The sequence below is a fragment of the Rosa rugosa genome, chromosome 3 (genome assembly GCF_958449725.1).
Source record: "Rosa rugosa chromosome 3, drRosRugo1.1, whole genome shotgun sequence".
NCBI lineage: Eukaryota > Viridiplantae > Streptophyta > Magnoliopsida > Rosales > Rosaceae > Rosa > Rosa rugosa.
Window position 1 is genome coordinate 11,135,786 of NC_084822.1, and position 21,545 is coordinate 11,157,330.

The 21,545-nt window shown below is 40.9% G+C and overlaps 2 protein-coding genes across 2 annotated transcripts; both read left to right on the forward strand.

The window, feature by feature from the left end:
- Window positions 1-5,993: 5,993 nt before the first annotated feature.
- Window positions 5,994-7,272, forward strand: LOC133740853 (probable carboxylesterase 12). The gene has a single exon (XM_062168790.1). The coding sequence runs from the start codon at window positions 6,180-6,182 to the stop codon at window positions 7,131-7,133; it is 954 nt and encodes a 317-aa protein (XP_062024774.1). The 5' UTR covers window positions 5,994-6,179; the 3' UTR covers window positions 7,134-7,272.
- A 12,672-nt stretch (window positions 7,273-19,944) lies between these two features.
- On the forward strand, window positions 19,945-21,171 carry LOC133740194 (probable carboxylesterase 12). The gene has a single exon (XM_062168115.1). It carries the CDS (start codon window positions 20,088-20,090, stop codon window positions 21,039-21,041), a length of 954 nt encoding a protein of 317 aa, XP_062024099.1. The 5' UTR covers window positions 19,945-20,087; the 3' UTR covers window positions 21,042-21,171.
- Window positions 21,172-21,545: the final 374 nt, after the last annotated feature.

The window sequence follows — 21,545 nt, forward strand, 5'->3', positions numbered from 1 at the left end:
AGGGCTGTCAGTAGAAGTCATTACATAGAGCACGCAGCCCTAGCACACCCCTCACACAAGTATACTACTTAGCATACTCGTAGCACACTCACCTTTTTTTATTAAGTGCAAAAACAAGAAATAAAATAACCCCAAAATTAATAAACTACCTACGAGGCTATTTATTTCTTGTCGATCTTCCCCACTCAAAAAAATAAAAAAAATAAGCCCATCATATTTGAGTAAAAAAGGATGGGAACCCAAAGCTAAAATAAAAAACATAAACCTAAAAATACTATGAGCTCAAACTAATCGAGCCTAAAGAGACCAGTCTTGAGGAACCCTAGACACCCAAAGCCACCAAGCCTAGCCGACACAATTCCAACATGGCTAGATGGCTACTTGAAAATCACCATCGCTACCTAAGCAGGAGAAGAAACCGCGCCCTTCGCCGGTGTCACCACGTCCTCCACCAGCACCTACGCTTCTGACCCACTCATCGGCAGGCTCTGAAAGAGGCTGAAATCCAGTGCCAATAGCGTGATCTCTGGCACCCATCACAGAGTCGGAACCCAAAGGGCAACCACACCCAATCTGATCCCATCGTACTTGGCCGTGTTGATGGACGATAAGAAACCGCCTGGCTCCTTCATCCAACTTACAATCCGAGCCACTGAGATCCCATCTCGATTCAAAACCACACGGTTCAACATCGAGCACTCCGCCCAGTCAGCGCCACCGAGTGTGATAGCAACACAAGCCACGTGTAATACCCCAAAAATTAGTTATTAATTTCTGATGATTTTTTGAAAATTATTAAGTTGATTGTTAGGACGATTACGTGGTTTAGGGGTGGAGTGGAATTATTTTTGGATGAATAATTACTTTGAATGAGTTGTTTTAGGGAGCTCAAGAGTTGACTTTTTATACGTTCAGTTTCTCTGAAAACTTTCTTCACGAAAGTCATAGAGCGCGTCAATACGAGTTCATACTCGACCATGTTGATGGATGATGAGAAACTGCCTGGCTTCTTCATCCAACTCGTGATCTGAGCCACTGAGAGCCCATCTCGATTCAAAACCACACGGTTCAACACCGAGCACTCCACCCAGTCAGCACCACCGAGTGTGGTTACAACACAAGCCACATCCATGACATCACTAAACCCCGACACCACCTCAGAACCTTCGCCACCTAGAGCAACGAAGAAGAGAATAAGCAGCCTAAAAACCGCCATAGCCACCATTTACTAACAATAGCAAGGTACTAGAAGCCGCCGCCATAAAGAAGATGGTTCTCAAACTTTAGCAAAGCACTAGGTTAAAAGCTCTAATTCACATAAATATCTTCTCTCATCTGCTCTTACACATCTATCTCATGTAGATCTTGACTACCTCCTCTACTGGTGCCGTCTAACAGGATAGGCTAATTAACGATCTATTTGGTAAAACTCCATGCAGAGACAATAATAAGAAGGGTTTTTTTACCATTTACCCTAATTCTAGGGACTTTTTGCCCCCTTACACCACTTACTTATTTTTTTTTCCCACTTACCTATAATGATTCTAATAAGTTCTTCCCTAATAGCCAATTAAGTTTTTTTTTAGACTATTTTGCCCTCACCTCTTTGTCACATAGAGAGGAAAAATGGAAGAGAAATAAGCCATAGGTGACTTTGCCGGACTCCGGTAACCGACCGCCGGAATCCGGTCACTGGTTGCCGGCCACCGAACTTCTCTGAAAACCTCGCTGGAGGTCCCCAAAGAGATGGTCGAAGATCTTATAGGTCACAGGAGAGGTTTATTGTCCCCCTAGTAAACATGTATTGTCCCCAATAAACATTTATTGGGGGGCAATGAAGTTTATGAAACCTTGTCGGAGGTCCCTAAAGAAGTCTTCGGAGATCTCATAGGTCGCCGAAGATTAGGGGGAAGGGGAACTAATCTCCCTAAAATTAGACAAATAAAACTTTGATTGAGGAAGATGAGGAGATTATGTCAATTCAAAACCTTTTATTGAGGGGCAATAAACGTTTTATTACAAGATAATAAAACTTTTTTTTTTGTTTCCTTCTTGGCCTTCCTCCCATAGTTGACAAAAAAAAAAAATTTGATTTGGGCACCCAGAAGTCTTCAGAGATCTCATAGGTCACCGGAGATTAGGGGGAAGGGGAACTAATCTCCCTAAAATTAGACAAATAAAACTTTAATTGAGGAAGATGAGGAGATTATGTCAATCCAAAACCTTTTATTGAGGGGCAATAAACGTTTTATTATAAGATAATAAAACTTTTTTTTTTTGTTTCCTTCTTGGCCTTCCTCCCATAGTTGACAAAAAAAAAAAATTTGATTTGGGCACCCAGAAGTCTTCAGAGATCTCATAGGTCACCGGAGATGTTTATTGCTCCCCCCAATAAACTTTTATTGCCTCCCAATAAGCCTTTATTTCCCCCAACAAATGTTTATTGGGGGGCAATAAAAATTTACTAGGGGGAAGGGGAACTAATCTCCCTAAATTTAGACAAATAAAACTTTGATTGAGGAAAAATATGAGGAGATTACGTCAATTCAAAACCTTTTATTGGGGGGCAATAAACATTTTATTATGAGATAATAAAACATTTTTTTTTCTTTTTTTCTTTCTTTCTCGGCCTTCTGCCCACAGTTTACCAAAAAAAAAATGATTTGGGCACCTAGAAAATGCTCTGGGCACCGAATCGGAGCAAACCCACCATCATCTTGCTTCTGCTACCCAACAAAACCCACGTCTTCTCCCTTTTGCTGCCACAAAACCGGCAACAACAGCGAAGACAACACCACAAAGCTGTCACCATCGTCTTGCTTTTGCTGCCCAACCAAACCCACCTTCATCTGAGCAAACCCATGTGGACCCGAATTGGAGGCAAATTGGCCAGCAACGGAGATGACAATGTTGACCCAAATGAGTTCTCAAGCATCGACGAATCGAGGACAGAGTGAACATCCTGTTTCCCGTTCTTGCAATTCGCCGCCGTTTGCTTCTGCGACGGCCATCACCGAGCACAAAGGTGAGGTCGGGCTTTGGGCAAAAATGTGAAGTTTCTTCAGCGCGGAAGAGAGAGAGAGAGAGAGAGATTGGGCTTTGGGCACCAAATTTCTTCACGGCTGCTCGACTACTTTCGGCTGCTGCTGTTGCTTCTTGGCAGGCTCAGATGCCTCAAATTGATCCTTGACAACGGCGCTGAGAGAGAGAGAGAGAGAGAGAGAGAGAGAGAGAGAGAGAGAGGGGAGTGGCAGGCTGTAATTTATTATTTAGGTTAAGAGTAAAATTGACATTTCATTTTAAATTTGGTTAGCAGGAATAAAATTTTGTTGATGGAGTAAGTAGGAATACATTTGCACAATTTTGTGCTTTGGATAACAATTGTGGGGAATATTTTATTTATTTATTTTATCTTTAATTACTTGCCAGATTTTATTGTTTTTCATTTGGTCAAAAGGAGCTTCTATTCATACCTCCAAAATTAGTATTTGTACCTCTCTATTTTTTTCAAATTATATTTGACTTTGTCAACTCATGCCAAATTACCAATAAGGACACAAAAGAGACAAAAAAAAAAACTTTTTTTTTTTTTTATAATTTTTTTAACCCCACCCCACCCCTCCCCTCCCATGATGTCAGTGGGGTTTGAAACTGTGACATCCACAATATCGGTTATCCTAGAAACCAATAGGTCACAGCTCACAGACAAAAAAAAAAAAAAAAAGTCTCTTCTTACCTTTACAAATAGTATGTTTCGATGAGGCAATTAGTAAAATTCTAAACTGTGCATTGCCTATTATATTGCTGCTTGTACTTTTTTTCCAACTCGAAGCAATTAGTAAATATGTGTCTCTCTCCAAGCTAAAGAGCATTATGTTGGACTGGCTTTGGAACACCATGACAACTTTCAGTACAGGCATCTGTATCGACTGTACGTAAATCATAATTAAGTAATGAAAATTTTGTATCCAAAAACTCAGTTTAATTAAAAATTTTGAGAATTGGGAGTAATATCTAAACATCTCAGATAGCAGTATACCAACGTGCTTCTATATTCAATAGATTTAATGAAAAATACTGTATTGACTACCGACTGGAGATTTTTTTTTTTTTTTTGTGCAGCTTAATTGTATGAAGGGTAAAATAGGATTGTGTAATCTTCAAAAATTGAATGAGGTTCGACTACTGATTTTGGAGGTATGAATAGAACGTAAAAGAAGAAGTTTTTATTGATTTTATTGGACGATGGGCGTTGTGGGAAAATTAGGGAGGTATTGGTTATCTATAAAAGTAAGTTGGAGGTCTATTAAGTTGGGAGGTCCAAATGCCAACTTTGGAGGTATGAATAGAAGCTCCCTTGGTCAAATTCATTACCAGAATTTGAGGAAATGAATTTGACCGCAATCCCTAATAATATGAGCACAGTGATTTCAAGCTGGACTAACTTCCGGAAAAGATGACGTTCCACATGACCACACAAGTATGGTGGAATATACATTCACAGCTACCTGGGCTCCACTTTTAGAAGCCCATGAGTTACTTATACCATATATATTTCTCTAAATTCCTCTACATGTTATTCCTTTTTATTTTTTTTCTTTGGTAATTCTTCCGATTTTTTCTTTTCTAATTGAGAAATCTTGCAGGTCAGTGTCTACTAAGGCCCAGTTTGGCCCCGAGGTTAGAGCAGCTTAAGCTGCTTATTCCATAATTTAAGTTGGATGGGTGTTTGGTAAAACAAGAGGTTGGTGATTATAATCCAATCTCCCACTTCCCAATGCTATAATCCACAAGTTGCAAAAGTGATGCTTCTAGATTAAGACATTTCAGAAGTTGAGATGTGTACCTATATTGCCCTCATCTATATCCCAACACTGCCGAAACCGGTTTGAAGATGGACTGAGGATTTGATGCCTACAACCCAGCAAGTTCATGACTTCCAACTCCAATCGTGGTCAGCTTTCTTCTACAGATGCAACGAAGCCAAGAGTAAGCCGAGAAGAGCTGGAAAAGTCACCGGCGTCGAGGAACCGCGACGAAGCTGAGAATTCCCAAAAACAAAATCATCAGAACCTAATCGAATTCAGAAAATAATCACACAGGCATGTAGACCATGACGAGAAAATGAGGTTTCATACCACATGCAAGCCAATCGGTGGCCGGAGTCGCCGGAATTCGCTGAAACTCGCCGGAGCAGTCGGACCTTCTCACCGTCGATTCTTCTTCGTCGTCCGGTGCATGGACAATCAACGGCCATATACGTGACGGGTACGATGAGACGAAGAGGATGGTGCCCGTGCGCCGTCGTGGGGTGGCCGGAGGTGAAAGTTCCGATCAGGCTTCTCTTCCGGGTCGGTGGCCTTCTGACTCCAAGCTCCCTCTCTCTCGAGCTTTCTAGGCCAATCTGGTCCATTTCCTTTCCTTTTAAAGCCAAATCAACGGACCAGATTGGATGGTGGAGGAAATTGACGGCTCAGATCGCGCCACTTGATTTCTATTTCCTTAAATAAATTTTCAAAACCCCAGAACTTCGGAAAGTCACGATAAATAGTCCGGGTATCCAAAAAATTCTCCGAAAATTTCCCAGAACTTCAGAAAGTCACGATATATGAATGAGTAGAGTATAACTTATAAAGATAATAAATGTTATTATTTCTAAAAATATATATAAGTAACATCATTTTAACATCATGTCCTTTTTGGTCATTTTCTAAACTCACAGCACTTTTATACTAAAGTTTACCAAACACTTAAACACTGCTTTTGTACTCACAGTACTTTTAAAAGCACAGTTTACCAAACACCAACCTACTTAATTTCACAGCTGATTATTCTCACAGCACAGCTAAAGCCGATTTTAAATTAATCACCTCGGGGCCAAACTCACCCTAACTGTCTAGTATCCCAAGGAACAGTTCGAGAGCGTCTTGCATGATGTAAAAGATCAAAGTCTTCAATGACTTGCCTTCAAACTCAAAAATTTATTCAACAACGACATTAATTACGACACTGTTTATGCAATATAATTCCAGTGTCCGAGAACATCCACCCAGGAAAACCAAAATTTTGCTGGAAAACAGCCCAACCAAAAATGGTACCTATATTTTAAGAGAGAACAAGCCCTCCTCTTTTGCATATCAGTTTGCTCTGTTTATCATCTCTTCCATAAATATCCAACCATGAGCGACGAAATAGCCCATGATTTCTCTCCCCTCATCAAAGTATACAAAGATGGTCGAGTCCACCGGCTCCTAGGCACAGCCACAGTCCCTGCATCAATCGATCCCCAAACCGGTGTCCAATCCAAAGACGTCGTCATTTCAACCGCACCACCCATCTCTACAAGGCTTTACATTCCCAAATCCACTTTAACGGAGTCAGCCGAGTCAACCCGGAAGCTCCCTGTTCTGGTTTACTTCCACGGCGGTGGCTTCTGCATTGAAAGTGCTTTCTCTCCCACTTATCACAACTACCTCAACTCTTTAGTCTCCGAGGCCAATGTTGTAGCGGTTTCTGTTAATTATAGGATGGCGCCGGAGCACCCTCTCCAGGCTGCCTATGAAGATTCGTGGGCCGCTCTAAAATGGGTGGAGTCCCGTTTCACCGGAACCGGCCCGGAAGAGTGGCTGAACCGGCATGCAGATTTGAACTGGGTTTTCTTTTCAGGTGATAGCGCTGGAGCTAACATAGCTCACCAGATGGGTTTGAGAGTTGGTTCTGAGAAGTTGGTGGGTTTTAAGCTGAATGGAATTGTTCTGGTGCATCCATACTTTTGGGGTGAAGAACCAATAGGCGGAGAGCTAGCTTTGGCTGAGAGTCATAGAAAGATGTTGGCTGCTTTGTGGAGGTTTAGTTACCCATTGACTAGTGGATCCGATGACCCGTTTTTCAATCCGGGAAAGGATCCGAAGTTGGGGGAGTTGGGTTGTGAGAAAGTGTTGGTCTGTGTTGCGGAGAAGGATTCGTTGAAAGATAGGGGGTGGTATTACAGTGAGGTGTTGAAAAAGAGTGGATGGAATGGAGTTGTGGAGGTTTTGGAAGCAAATGAGGAGCAGCATGTGTTCCATTTGTTCTATCCTACTTGTGACAATGCTGTGGCCATGCTCAAGAAGATCGTTTCTTTCATGAATTAGTTTTGGTTTCGATTCCAATCGATTAGATTGTTGGCCGGTCTCTTCATCGATCTGTTGTGGTGTACGTTCTATATAATGATCCTTGTGCAAAAGAAATCTATGCGCATATTGTGAAAAGTTGAAAACAACAATTTTTGGGTTCACCCTGGATAAAGCTACTTGTTCAGCTCTTTCCCAGCTCACTAATTATGGATTGTCATCTATATTTTAAATATATAAAAAAATACTAAAATTTGATCTAACTCTTTTATAAGAAAAAATAAAAAAGGGATATTGACCCAATGTCAAAATTTGAGTCAATATACTCCCACACTTATTCCACTACTCCTATTTACCCAATTTAATATTTAATGACAGTTTTGCCCCCTATTAATTAAATTGAAACTAACTCCTCATCGATCTCTCTCTCTCTCTCTCTCCTCCTCCTCCTCCTCCTCCTCGTCGTCGTTGGAGTGTCGGAGCACCAGAGTCCGATTCACAGCGGTGAAGACTTTGCTGCAGAAATCATGTTGCCTGGCGAGTCGATGACTGTGACGGAACCTTTCCAGCGGATTTTGGGCCATCTCGGCTCTGTTTCTCGATCCAGATCTTGGCTGGGTCTTGCTAGGGGAACCCGACGACGACGAAGACGTTGTTAAGGTGGTTGAGGTCGGCGGTGGTGCGGTGGAGGAAGAACTCAGCCTCTATCTGTTCAGAGGGCAGGTGGATAAAGATCTCAACCTCTATCTGTAAAAGGTCACTATTTTTGTTTTTTTTTTCATTCTTAGGGAGGGTGTGATGAAGAACTCAGCCTCAATCTGTACAGAGGGCAGGTGGATAAAGAGATTATTGATCAGCTGCAAGGTAAAGAAACAGGTCTTCGTGAGCTGATTAAGGTTCGTGTACTCCTTTATGAAAAGCTCTGGCGCATGACAGCTGATGCAAAGGTTTTAACAGCCGTTGCGCTCTATGAAATGGCAAAAAGAGAAAGGCTCTTGCCTCCCCTGAAAACATGAATTGCCAATTATCTTAGTCACCATATACTTTATTGGGTGGGTGTTGATGTTTGCAACTATTGAGCTAGTTGGTACAAGAACCAGAGTTGATTTTCTTGTATCTGCGTTGTAAAGTTTATGGAGCTCTACGTAATTTTTTCATTGTTAGGGAGGGTGTGTGTGTGTGTGTGTGTGGGGGGGGGGGGGGGTGTTGCCTGTTAGATTAAGGCAAACTAGAACCAGGAAGTGTTGAGGTACAATATGCTATTTGTCTGCATTATCCTGTTTGAATTTGTTACTACTACATTTGGAAGTAGTTATGTGGTAGAAACCCAAGTAAAAGCTATTTGGCAAAAGTTTGTTACTGACCAGTACAAGTTATTTGGATTATTTCATCTTTTAGGGTAAACAACAATAATAACACCTGATTAGTTCTTAATTTTTTAAAACTTACTGTGCTTAGACACCTCCACTATGCACACTAGCAAGTAGCAAGTAGCAACCCACATGCACGCCTAGAACAAAGGCATTATATGGTCAAGCACCTCCCCATGTGTGATCTTGAAAGTAGCAATTCATTTGTGGTATTGTCTCATGAAAATGTGCAGCAGAGCTTAAAATTATACTAGTGTATCTGCGTTGTAAAGTTTATGGAGCTCTATGTAATCTAACCAGAGGAGCAGAAGCTGTTGTTCAGGGGCAATAATAATATTATTGAGGGGCAATAATGTTTCTACTTGGGGGTAGTAATCATATTATTGGGGGCAATAATGTTTTTATTGGGGGGCAGTAATGTTTTTATTGGGGGACAATAATGATATTATTAGGGAGCAATAATATTCTCCTGTGACCTACGAGATCTCTGACGAGCTTTTTGAGGACTTCCGGCGACCGGTGACGGTATTCCGGCGACTGGTAACGGGACTCCAGTCAAGTCTCCGTTGACTTCTCTCTAAGTGACAATGGGAAGGAGGGCAAAATTGTCTAAAAAAAAAATAAAAAAAATACTTAGTTGGGTATTAGCACAAAAAATATGTTATTTGTTGGGTAAGTGGTGTTAGCCAAATAGCCACCCTCAAGTATAAGGGGTACAAGTAATAGTATAGGGATTTAAGAAAGGTTGTCGAACCCACGAGGATTGGATTCCTTTCACTAGCTAGGGTGTGAACTTAAGGAGAGCTAGAATATGCAAATGTACAATCACAAACCTAAATTCACAAGGAAATCTAGGCTCATGGTGAGTATGTGCAAGATGGAGTAGTGATTTGATTTTGGTTTTTGAAGATAGTTTTGAATTGAAAAATAGCTAGATGCTCAAATGGAAATTAAATTAACTAAACTAATGATCAAATGGATGAAATTTAGGATTTAGATTGTCCACCACTAACCTCCCTTGCAAGTATTGATGCATTTCAATATGAATGATGCTAAATTAATTAACCAATTTCTCTCCTTGCATCCCTCTCGGGTATGACAAGGGACATGCTCCTTTTGTGATATCAAGCAACCCCTCTCGGGTGTAGTACTTAACTACTTAAGTCATGCATTTCAATCCGGTTAGGTATCTAGTGCATTAAACTAAGTGCATAAAGTTTGGAGATGAAGAAATCATGCAAACCAACCAAGCTTATCTCTAAGTGATTGTAATTCACAACCCCTACATGCACACCTAGTGTGCTTTCATGCTTTAACATTCAAAGGTTACCAATCTCTAAACATTATATCATGACATAGCAAACACACATACTCAAAATGGTAAAGTATAAGCATATGCATTCAACTCTTGAACTAGCATGTAGGCATGTTAAAGAAAATTGCATAACATCATATTATAGCATCAATCCATACAAGATTGGTTAGGGCTTTCAACCCTAGCCCCGACAAAGTAACTACTCACTCATATTCATACAAATTAACACCAAATCTAAAATACATCAAGGAAAATTAAGGAGTTTAAGGAAAGAGTGAACTAGTTGAAGCTTGACAAATTGATGACTAGCTCCTCCATGGTTTTCCTCCTTCAATGCCCTTAGATCCTCCTTGATGGTGGAATGAATGGATTATGAACTTGTTGATGTTGATGATGAATATAATGGTGATGAAGATATGATGCTTCCTTGACTAATTTTGAGTGGTAGTGATGGAGTTTATGGTGGTTGAAGATGGTAGTTGAGGTGGTGGTGATGGAGGAGATGGAGTAGTAAGGGGAGTATGGATATTATGGGTTTGAATTTTGGGAGGTGGATATGGAGGTTTTATGAAGGAGATGAAGAGAGAAAGAAGATGCAATGGGGTGGAATGGATGATGCCTTAAGAGTGTAATGAAGGGATGCTTATATAGAGAAGAAAGAGAGGAGTAAAACGATGAATGGAAGCAAAAGGGAGCAGCTCTAGTATTGTAAGAAGCATGAAGGTGGAGTATGAGAGTGGTAATAGATCCTAAAAACAAGGGAAATGGGTATGGAAGAGATGGAGTAAAAAGAGAGAAGTAATGATGAGCTATGAGAGTGTAGAGTAGAAAAAAATGACTTAGGAAAAGAGAGGATCAGCTGCTCTCTTTGTTGTCCATGGGAAACATGAAAATGAAGAGTGTTGGAGTGGTTTTGGCTCACCAAAGTCAAGGTGACAAGCATGGGAGAGAAAGTGTGCAAGGGATGCCTATTGTTCAAAAGATAATATGATGGATTAATCTAGCCATATTCTTGAAGGATTGTTTTAGGGCTCTCCTTGATAATTTCAGCATCATAGATCTTCCAAAAATGCACAAGAAATCCGTCCAAAGAAGGTTCTAGGCCAAACTGCCATGTTTTGACTTTGTTTGCTGCTCCTGAAGCTTCCTTCAATTGAATCTCCATCGAGACATTGGAATTGGCCTTCGACTCTTCATACCAAATGTTGCTTGATAAGTGTAGATCATCATAGTAAAATTTCAGAGCTTAGTTCACTGTGGTTTGGCCGGAAATGCTGCCGGAATCTGTACAGGTCCGGTTTTGCCAGTTTTTCGTCTTTTAGGCAGAAACTTGGACTGATATTTTGAAGGCTTTCCACTCTAAACTAACTCTTGAATTATTCATAAGAAATGATCCTTAGGATGTCTATAATGGATCTGGAAAGTTTCAGCTGATTTGGAGTTCGTTTGATTAGGCTGCCGCCCTTCCTTCCTTGTTTAGCTCGTTTTCCCCTAGCCGAAATAGGAAAATGCTAAAGTTGACTTTTCATTTCCATGCTTCTCCACTGTTTCCTAGTATGATAAAGAAAACATAATAAATATTTATAAATAAACACAAAGGTTAAGCAAAAGTACAAGATTAGGGGAATAATGGAATTGGATTAGTCAACATTAAATTGGGCTTTAGAACAAGTAATTTCCATGTTTTAGGGCACAAATATGTATATGAATTATGATCCAACAAGTGGGCAATCTTATAAGATGTTTGGGTAAGTAGGGTTAGTATATCTCAAATTTGGGTAAATAGACATTTTCCCAATAAAAAACTCTAACTTAGATTGTAACTAACCCCGTTTTTCCCAAATTCCATACTGATAAATTCTCTACCTCCACCCGATGTTGAAATTCGACTTTTGCCCTTTTGGAAAGTGAAGGTTATATGATGGGTACCTCTGATAACGACAAAGAGCACAGAGAGCTTGAATTAAAGGTAACATTTAGGGTTTTTGTTTGTTTGTTTGTGTTTTTTTTTTTAAACATTTGAATATGATTTTAGTTTTTATATGCTTGATCAATTATTCTTCTTCTTCTTCCTCTCATGCTCGTCAATTCATCTTTTTTTTTAATCAAATAAACAACTCATATACAATAACTAGTCCATTGTGAGTCGAACTCACGACCTCCCACTTATAAAGAGGAGACTTCTTTTCAAAAAAAAAAAAAAAAAAAAAGAGGAGACCTATACCACTAGACCAAATGATACTGGTTTTTTTTTTTTGTCTTTTTTTTGTCAATTGATTTTTTTTTTTGAATAAACTGGTTAATTGATTATATATATATGATAATCTATATAACTTAACTCTTCTTCTTATGATCAGTGAGCTGTGATATGTTGATAAATTATAATTACAATATTATAAAGGGCATGAGTTCGATTCTCACTAATATATGTGGGCTAAGAGTTAAAACAAAAAACAAAAACAAAAAACAAAACAAAACTCTTCTTCTTATGTTAGATCAATTCATCTTTTTTTTTCTTTGTTCGATCAATCCATCTTTTTCTTTTTGTTTTATGTCTAAGTAAGAGTTTTTTATTTTTTATTTCTTTTATCAAAGAGTTAAGTTAGAGTATTGTATTTTTTATTTATTTAAATATAGGTGGTTGTTAACGTTAGAAACCGAAGGCTCTAGTTAACATTAGAGAAGAAAGATAGAGTAAATGAGACACGAGAAATATAGTGGTTCGTCTCCCGCCTTAGCGGGAGACTACGTCCACTTTAATCTTGCACTATATGAGTTTGGGCCTTGCGGCCCAAATGGATTACAAAGCTTATCTCTAAGTTTGGGCCTTACACCTATATTGCCTTCACTCGATTTTTGGAGGGTTCTTGGTCGACATTGCCCTCATCCACAGGTATTTTGTTAGTGTGAGTCATCGTTCCCTATTAGGAATAGACTACAAGGGAATATATTTGTTTGACTCCAGTTTTCCTTGAGCTGGTCAACAGTCTTTTTTCTTGCGCGGCCGTGCCAGCATCGTTCGGGTGCGGTTGTCGGGGGTATCCCTTGACCTGACTTCTTTCAAGCGATTGTGGACGAGGAGAGCACCAACCTCGTCGTGGGATTCTTTGTGCCTCGTGGCGAGGACTTTTGCTGAGCTTCTTCAAAATCACAATCGATACTCGATGTTGTAGATCGAGCAGAGCGAGAACTGCTAGGAAGTGAGGAGAACTTGCTAAAGCGTGACTTTAGCTTGGCTGGAAGGTTTGGTGGCACTAACAGTCGGCTCTTGAGGAGACTAGGACTGGAGTGTGACTATTGGTAAGAGAAGGAGAGGGTTGCTCTAGAGAGGCTTGGATAATCTTAGAGATTGTTGTTGTGAATTGTGTGTTGAAGTGTTTCATTGTAACCTCTATTTATAGGCTACCATGCCAAAGTAGTTGGCCTTAAACAAATGATAGTGGAGCATTAATTGGAGATAAGAAATGATGAATTTTGGAGATAAGGAAGCACAAATTGGAGATAAGAGATAAGGAATGATGAATTTTGGAGATGAGGAATGATGAATTTTGGAGATAAGGAAGCACTTTCGGCTCCTTTATTCCTTCAATTATATCTCCATCAAGAATTCAAATTGGGCTTTTGACTTCTTCATATGAAATGATCCACCATGAGTATAGATCATTCTATCCAAATTTCAGAGCTAAATTCCATGTGGTTGGGCCGGAAACGCTGCTGGACTCCTTACAGGTCCAGTTTTCCAGTTTTGCTTATGCAGAAGATTGGACTGATTGTTTGAAGGCTTTCCACTCAAAACTAGCTCTGGTACTCTTCATAATAAATGATCCTTGGGATGTCTAGATTTAATCTGGAAAGTTTTAGCTCATTTGGATTTCGTTTGGTTAGTCTGCTGCCCCTCCTTCCGTGTTTAGCTCGATTTCTCCTAGCCGAAGTAGGAAAATGTGCTAAAGTTGACTTTTCATTTCCATGCTTCCATAGTAGGCTTTATTTAGCCTCTAAATAATATATTTCGAACTTGTCAACAATATATAGCTTGAGCCACTGACATTGGCTCAATTCTCCAAGACATGCCTTGTCAGGCCAAAATGCTCATTTTGGGTCCAAACAATATTGTTGTAACTACTTACCTTGTATATGTTGTGTAGTACAGTAGTACACAATAGTTGTAGTACGATTGTAGTCTGTTTATATACACCACAGAATGGGTGTAATAATATATCAGAAAATTCATTCTCTCAACCTTGTTCTATTTGACTTGGTATCAGAGCAAAGATCCAAAGGACTTTGTCTCTTTTTCTTCTTCTGTAGTCTTCTCTCAATACGAGGAAGACAGTTGACTTAGAACCCTCTGTGGGTTAGACGACGTCGTTCTCTAATTGTTGGCAGACGTCTTCATTCTTCACGGGTAACTTCCTCATCTCACAGCTACGATTGGCTTCGCCTTCAGCCCAAGGCCGCCGTTGCTCCTCTAGTCCAGACGACCTCGTCCTCAGCCCAAAACCGTCGTCGCTCCTTTTGTCCAGTCGGCTTCGTCTTCAGCCCGAGACCGTCGCCGTTCCTCTCATCAGTCCAGATCGGCCTCTCTTGATCCAGCCCGGCGTCGTTCTTGGTTACCAGCCCAGAATCGTTCCTCCCTTGATCACCAGACCAGAATCGTTCCTCCCTCTGTTCAGATCAGCGTCGGTGTCTCTGCTCAGCCGCGTCGCTCGGTCCACATCAGCGTCGCTCACTCAGGAGGATTCCAGATCGATCGCTTCCTGCCCGGACGACGATCCTTGCCCAAACTCGGGACGATTCCAGATCGATCTCTTCACTTGGTCAACTCGGTCAACTCGGTCAGTGAGTCAACTCGTCTCAACTCGGTCAACCCATTCAGCTTAGTCAAACAGGTTCAAAAAAAAAAACTGTTACTATTCTTATTTCCGCTGCGTACTTTGGGATTTTTGTATTTTTCTATTGTATTATTGCAATGGGTGGTGATGACAGTGAAGGTCAGAGTTCTAAGTCCAATGAGGTCCATAGGGTTGAAGTCTCTGTCAAGAGCTCAGAAGGTGGTTCTTTTGGGGGTACCAAACTCACCGGTACCATTTTCGAACATGGAAGAAGATTATGTCTGTTTATCTCCGTGGGATACACAAAATGGGGCATGTGACTGGAACAATCAAGGCTCCTAGTGAAGATGATAAGGAGGCATATGCTAAGTGGGAAGATGATGATGGGTTTATAATGTCGATTCTATTTCGAGCCATGACTGATGATGTGCTACAGATGGTGGAGGAATGTGAAACTGCTGAGGCGATATGGAAGACGTTGGGAGATCTCTATACAAATGAGTCTGATTTTATACAGGTTCATGAATTGATGTGCAAAGCTGCAGGAATGCAACAGAATGAGCAACCAGTGTCAGTGTTTTTAACCAAGCTGAAGAATGTATGGACTGAAATTGATCAGAAGCGTCCTTGCAAGATCAAGAACCAGGAGGATATTGCATGGTACCAGAAAGAAAAGGAACTTGAGCGGGTTCATGCATTCTTGCGAGGACTTGATGCCAAACATAACAGTGTCAAAGGAGAATTGCTTAGAATGCCAGATCCTCCTAGCTTGACCACAGCTTTTACATACATTTGTAAGGATGAGTCTCAGCAAGAAAGTCTCAAACAGGCACAAGTTGAAGTATCCAGCCTAGCTATTCAGGCACCAGCACCTTTTCTTCAGCATCAGAGATCAATCCCAGTTCATCAGCAAGGACCTCCACCAGGCTTTGCTAATCGTCCTCGTCCTCAGTGTTCTTATTGCACCGATGTTGGGCATATTCGAGAGACTTGCTGGAAACTGAATCCGCACCTCAAACCTAAAAAACAAGGTTATCGTCATAAGGCAAAAGCAGCTGCTGTTCAATTGGTCCAAGAACCAGATTTCTATGGAGTGGCTGGACAAGATCATCATACAGCAGGTGGGGCTACTCCTACAGCCTCTATAGCTGGTCGGGGTACGATTGGTATGGCTTTAAAGGTTTCTAACTTTGTTGGTTCTCATACATGGATTATTGATTCTGGTGCTTCCGATCATATGACTTATGACAAATCGTATTTTATTGAATTGTCTTCCCCACCAGTGTCCTATGTAACTAATGCCAATGGTGAGGCTTTTCCTGTGTTAGGGTCAGGGTCAGTACGTATTACTCCCACTTTAGAACTTCATAATGTGTTATATGTGCCTGACTTATCCCATCACTTGATATCTGTTCCACAGTTGAACACTGAGTCGAACATGCTCTGTAACCTTTTATCCTATGTATGTGATTTTTCAGGATCTTCTCACCAGGGAGATAGTCGGTCGGGGGTATCTGAGGGGTAGGTTGTTCCATCTGGATCAGACATACGCAGGAGAGAAACCAGGAGCACAGTCCCGAGCTGCTTTGACTTCGAATTCTGATAAGTTAAGTGAAATTTGGTTGTGGCATCGCCGTTTAGGGCATCCATCTTTTAGTCTTATGAAAAAATCCATGCCTACTCTGTTTATTGGTGTGGATGAGTCTGTTTTACATTGTGAAACATGTGTTTTGGCCAAGAGTCATCGTGCTACTTATTCTCCTAGTGTTTCTAATAAAAGTGTTATTCCTTTTGAGTTGATTCATTCTGATGTTTAGGGACCTTCTAGAGAGCCCACTGTATCGGGTATGAGATACTTTGTGTTGTTTATTGATGATTGTACGAGATTGTCATGGGTTGCCCTTCTTAAAACCAAAGATGAAGTCTTCCCTGCTTTTCAAACATTTCGTAATCTTGTTCAAACACAATATCATAGCACCATTAAAGTCCTTCGTTCTGACAATGGGGGGGAGTATGTTAACCATGTGTTCCAAGAGTTTTTTATAACCAGTGTCCGCAAACACCAGAACAGAATGGGGTGTCCGAAAGGAAAAACCGTCATTTACTTGATATGGCTCGTGCCCTTCTTTTTAGTGCTCATATGCCTAAGTATCTTTGGGGCGATGCTATACATGCTTCCTCTCATCTTATCAATCGTCTTCCATCTAGTGTCCTTCAGGGAAAAATTCCATTTGAGGTTCTCGCCTCTCATGTCTCCTTACCCTCATTTCATAATATTCTAGCTCGTGTTTTTGGTTGTGTTGCTTTTGTCCATGTACCAAAAAACCAGAGGTCTAAGTTGGATGCCCGGGCCATTAAGTGTGTGTTTGTTTGCTACGGAGGCTATTAGAAGGGGTACAAGTGCTATCATCCACCAACCAGAAAGTATTATGTCACTATGGATGTTACTTTCTTTGAAGACATGAGTTATTTTTCCTCTTCAGATACAGCTCTTCAGGGGGAGAATTCATATTTTGAAGAGCTATATCATGGAGAGGGGGAGGAATTAGAAGGAGAATGAGAAGTCACACAGCCAGGAGGTATTTTGACCGATCCGGTTGAGACTATTAGCACGTCGCCTCCAGTAGCAGAAACTCCAGACATCTAAGCTCCAGTTAACCTCACTCAGAATGAGGTTGAAGACACATCTGCCCCTCTTGCCATTGCTTCTACCCCTGACCCACAGCTTCCTGGTACTGAAGATCACCCATTTGAGGTATGTCCATCCACTGATACTAGTAGTAGTGAGTCTAATGTTGAGCAATATGTGTTACCACATAGGACCACTCGAGGTCAATCAGCCAAAAGATATGAACCTACTCTTACTACCAAATCAAAATACCCAGTAGCCAACTATATGTCCACTAGGAGGTTGTCTAAGTCATATGAATCATTTGTGAATCAAATATCTGCTGTATCAGTACCTAACAAAGTGCAGGATGCATTGGGGGATCCAAAGTGGAGGAAAGCGATGGATGAAGAGATGGAGGCGTTGCAGAAGAACAATACTTGGCAACTTGTGCCTCCACCACAAGGCAAGAAGGCTGTAGGTTGTCGATGGGTGTTTACCGTGAAGCATAATGCAGATGGATCAGTGAATTGGTACAAATTAAGCACGCCTTGTAGCAAAGGGGTTTACTCAGACGTATGGTATAGACTATGATGAAACTTTTGCTCCTGTTGCCAAGATGAATACTATTCGGGTTCTGCTCTCCTTCGCTGCTAGTTTAAACTAGCCACTCAGACAGTTTGATGTCAAGAATGCATTTCTTCATGGAGAGTTAGCCGAGGAAGTGTACATGAGCCTTCCACCGGGGTATGTAGTTGCTTCTCCTGGTGATTTTGTATGCAAATTGAGAAAATCTCTTATGGTCTCAAACAGTCACCTCGTGCTTGGTTTGGAAGATTTTCATAGTTCATGCGGAAGGTTGGTTACAGGCAGAGCAACTCAAACCATACCTTGTTCCTCAAGCATCAACAAGGGAAGGTAACAACTCTAATTATTTATGTGGATGATATGGTAATCACTGGTAATGATACTGTTGAGATGGATAGACTACAGAGACAGCTAGCTTCTGAGTTTGAGATGAAGGACTTGGGTGAGCTTAAGTACTTCTTAGGAATTGAGGTAGCTAGGGGGAGAGAAGGAATCTATTTGTGCCAAAGGAAGTATGTGCTTGACTTGCTGACAGAGACAGGTGTGTTGGATTGCAGACCTATTGATACTCCTATTGAGCAGAATCATTGTTTAGCTGAGTATCCAGATCAGGTACCTACTGATCGAGCTCGCTATCAGAGGTTAGTTGGGCGCTTGATTTATTTGGCTCATACTAGACCAGATGTTGCATATGCAGTGAGTGTGGTGAGTCAGTTCATGCATAATCCGAGTGAGAGTCACATGGATGCTGTTATGCGAATTCTGAAGTACTTGAAGTCAGCTCCAGGAAGGGGAGTACTGTTTTCTAAACACAACAACATTCTTGAGGTTTGTGGCTTCACAGATGCAGATTGGGCTGGAAATATCACAGACAGGAGGTCGACATCAGGTTACTTTACTTTTGTGGGAGGTAATTTGGTTACATGGAAGAGTAAGAAACAGAAAGTTGTGGCACGTTCTAGTGTTGAGGCTGAGTATAGAGGTATGGCTCACGGAGTGTGTGAATTGTTGTGGTTGAGAAATCTGTTACGTGATCTGGGTTTCAAACTCAAAAATATCATGCAGTTGTATTGTGACAACAAGACAACTATTGACATATCACAGAATCCAGTACAGCATGATCGTACTAAGCATGTGGAGGTTGATCGTCACTTTATAAAGGAGAAGCTAGATGCCAAAATTATTAGCTTTCCTTTTGTTTCAACTGAAGAGCAACTTGCAGATGTACTTACCAAAAGAGTTTCTAGGAAGGCGTTTTATGACTCACTAAGCAAGTTGGGCATGGTTGATGTATATGCGCCAACTTGAGGGAGAGTGTTAGTGTGAGTCATCGTTCCCTATTAGGAATAGACTACAAGAAAATATATTGTTGTAACTACTTACCTTCTATATGTTGTGTAGTACAATAGTACACAATAGTTGTAGTACGATTGTAGTCTATTTATATACACCACAGAATGGGTGTAATAATATATCAGAAAATTCATTCTCTCAACCTGTTCTATTTGACTTATTTTAATTCTCTTATTCAAAGCTTATTTTTGTCAAGTTGTTTGAGTGAAGAGGTTATGTTGATTTACCAATAAGATTTAAAGCCTCTAGCCACGTTAGCAATTTTACATGTGATGTGAGGCTTAGGATAAGATTTGAGCTTCGACAATTATTGCACTAGTTAGCTCCAATAGGTTGACTCATATATATTGACTTATTGAGGCTCAACACGAGCTTCCAAAGGCAACTAATCCCAATACGGGCTTCCAATGATCTATTTGGTAAATCTCCATACCGAGACAAGAATATAAACTCGGCAATTGTGGGAAGAATGCAAGTCTTTATTTGTTTAGTTTTTCTTTACTACTTTAGCAGAGACTTAAGAAATCAAATCTGCATAGATATTTCAAGTAGGGAATATCTTCCTTCCAGAAACTTGGGAAGCTAGTTGTGCTCTATTTTCGAAAGCTGATGAGATAACTTCCTCTCTTTTTCTAATCTAATCTAATTCTTACGATATTTTTTCTAGTCGAGAAATCTTGCATGCCATTGATTACAAGGACAAGTTCGAGAGCGTCATGCATGATGTAAAAGATCAAGTCTTTATATAGTGACTTGCATAAAGACTCAAAATTGCTTTGAATACATTTCCAAGAAAATCCACCAAGAAAAACCAACAACTACCCTATATTTTAAGAGAGAACAAGCCCTCCTTTCTCCTCCTCACATATCGGTTGTGATCTGTTTATCGTCTCTTCCATAAATCTAACCATGAGCGACGAACTAGCCCATGATTTCTCTCCCATCATCAAAGTATACAAAGACGGTCGAATCGACCGCCTCCTAGGCACATCCACAGTCCCTGCATCCATTGATCCCCAAACCGGTGTTCAATCCAAAGACGTCGTCATCTCAACCGCACCACCCATCTCTGCAAGGCTTTACATTCCCAAATCCACCGCAACCGAGTCAGCCGAGTCAACCCAGAAGCTCCCTCTTCTCGTTTACTTTCACGGCGGTGGCTTCTGCGTTGAAAGTGCTTTCTCTCCCACTTATCACAACTACCTCAACTCTTTAGTCTCCGAGGCCAATGTTGCAGCTGTTTCTGTTGAATATAGGCTGGCGCCGGAGCATCCACTCCCGGCTGCCTATGAAGATTCGTGGGCCGCACTCAAATGGGTGGAGTCCCATCTCGCCGGAAACGGCCCGGAAGAGTGGCTGAACCGGTATGCAGATTTGAACCGGGTTTTCTTTTCAGGTGATAGTGCTGGGGCTAACATAGCTCACCACATGGGTTTGAGAGTTGGATCTGAGAAGTTGGTGGGTTTTAAGCTGAATGGGATTGTTCTGGTGCATCCCTACTTTTGGGGTGAAGAACCAATAGGGGGAGAAGTAGCTTTGGCCGAGAGTCTTAGAAAGATGGTGCCTGCTTTGTGGCGGTTTGCTTACCCTTTGACTAGTGGATCCGATGACCCGTTTTTTAATCCGGGTAAGGATCCGAAGTTGGGGGAGTTGGGTTGTGAGAAAGTTTTGGTCTGTGTTGCGGAGAAGGATGCGTTGAAAGATAGGGGGTGGTATTACAGTGAGGTGTTGAAGAAGAGTGGATGGAATGGAGTTGTGGAGGTATCAGAAGCGAAGGAGGAGCAGCATGTGTTCCATTTGTCCAATGCTACTTGTGACAATGCTGTGACCATGCTCAAGAAGATCGTTTCTTTCATGAATTAGTTTTGGTTTCGATTCTGGTTAGCTTGTTGGTCTCTTCTTCGTATGTTCTGGTATTCTATGCCTGCTTGTACTACCGTACTATGTTTCTTGGATAATAATGATCCTAGTACAAGAGAATTCTATGCTTAAATTGTGAAAATGTGAAAGTAGCTCTTGACCGGCCGATCTGGCTTTCTTTATGTAATTCCTTCCTAAGCTCAAGTTATAAAAGAAAAAGGGGAAATGACTCGATTAAGATGGGGAAATTAGGTATCCATTACAAATTTACAATAGCTCAAATTATTAGGTACCATGAAACTACGCCCTAAATTTCTTCACCAAGTAATTAACGAGGTGGCTAATCACTCTTCATATGAGCCATTATTGCATTATGTGATGAGTAATTCTAGAGAGACAGACGAGACACAGGTCGTGAGTATGTGACACCCATGACCAAAATTGCGTCTGCGATGGTTAGGTTTTTTTTTTTTTAATCAAACCTCGTAAATGCGAGGGAAACGATTT

What these genes read in the sequence shown, in the direction of transcription:
- LOC133740853 (XM_062168790.1), top strand. Translation starts at nt 6,180, where the DNA reads ATGAGCGACGAAATAGCCCATGATTTCTCTCCCCTCATCAAAGTATAC.
- LOC133740194 (XM_062168115.1), top strand. Translation starts at nt 20,088, where the DNA reads ATGAGCGACGAACTAGCCCATGATTTCTCTCCCATCATCAAAGTATAC.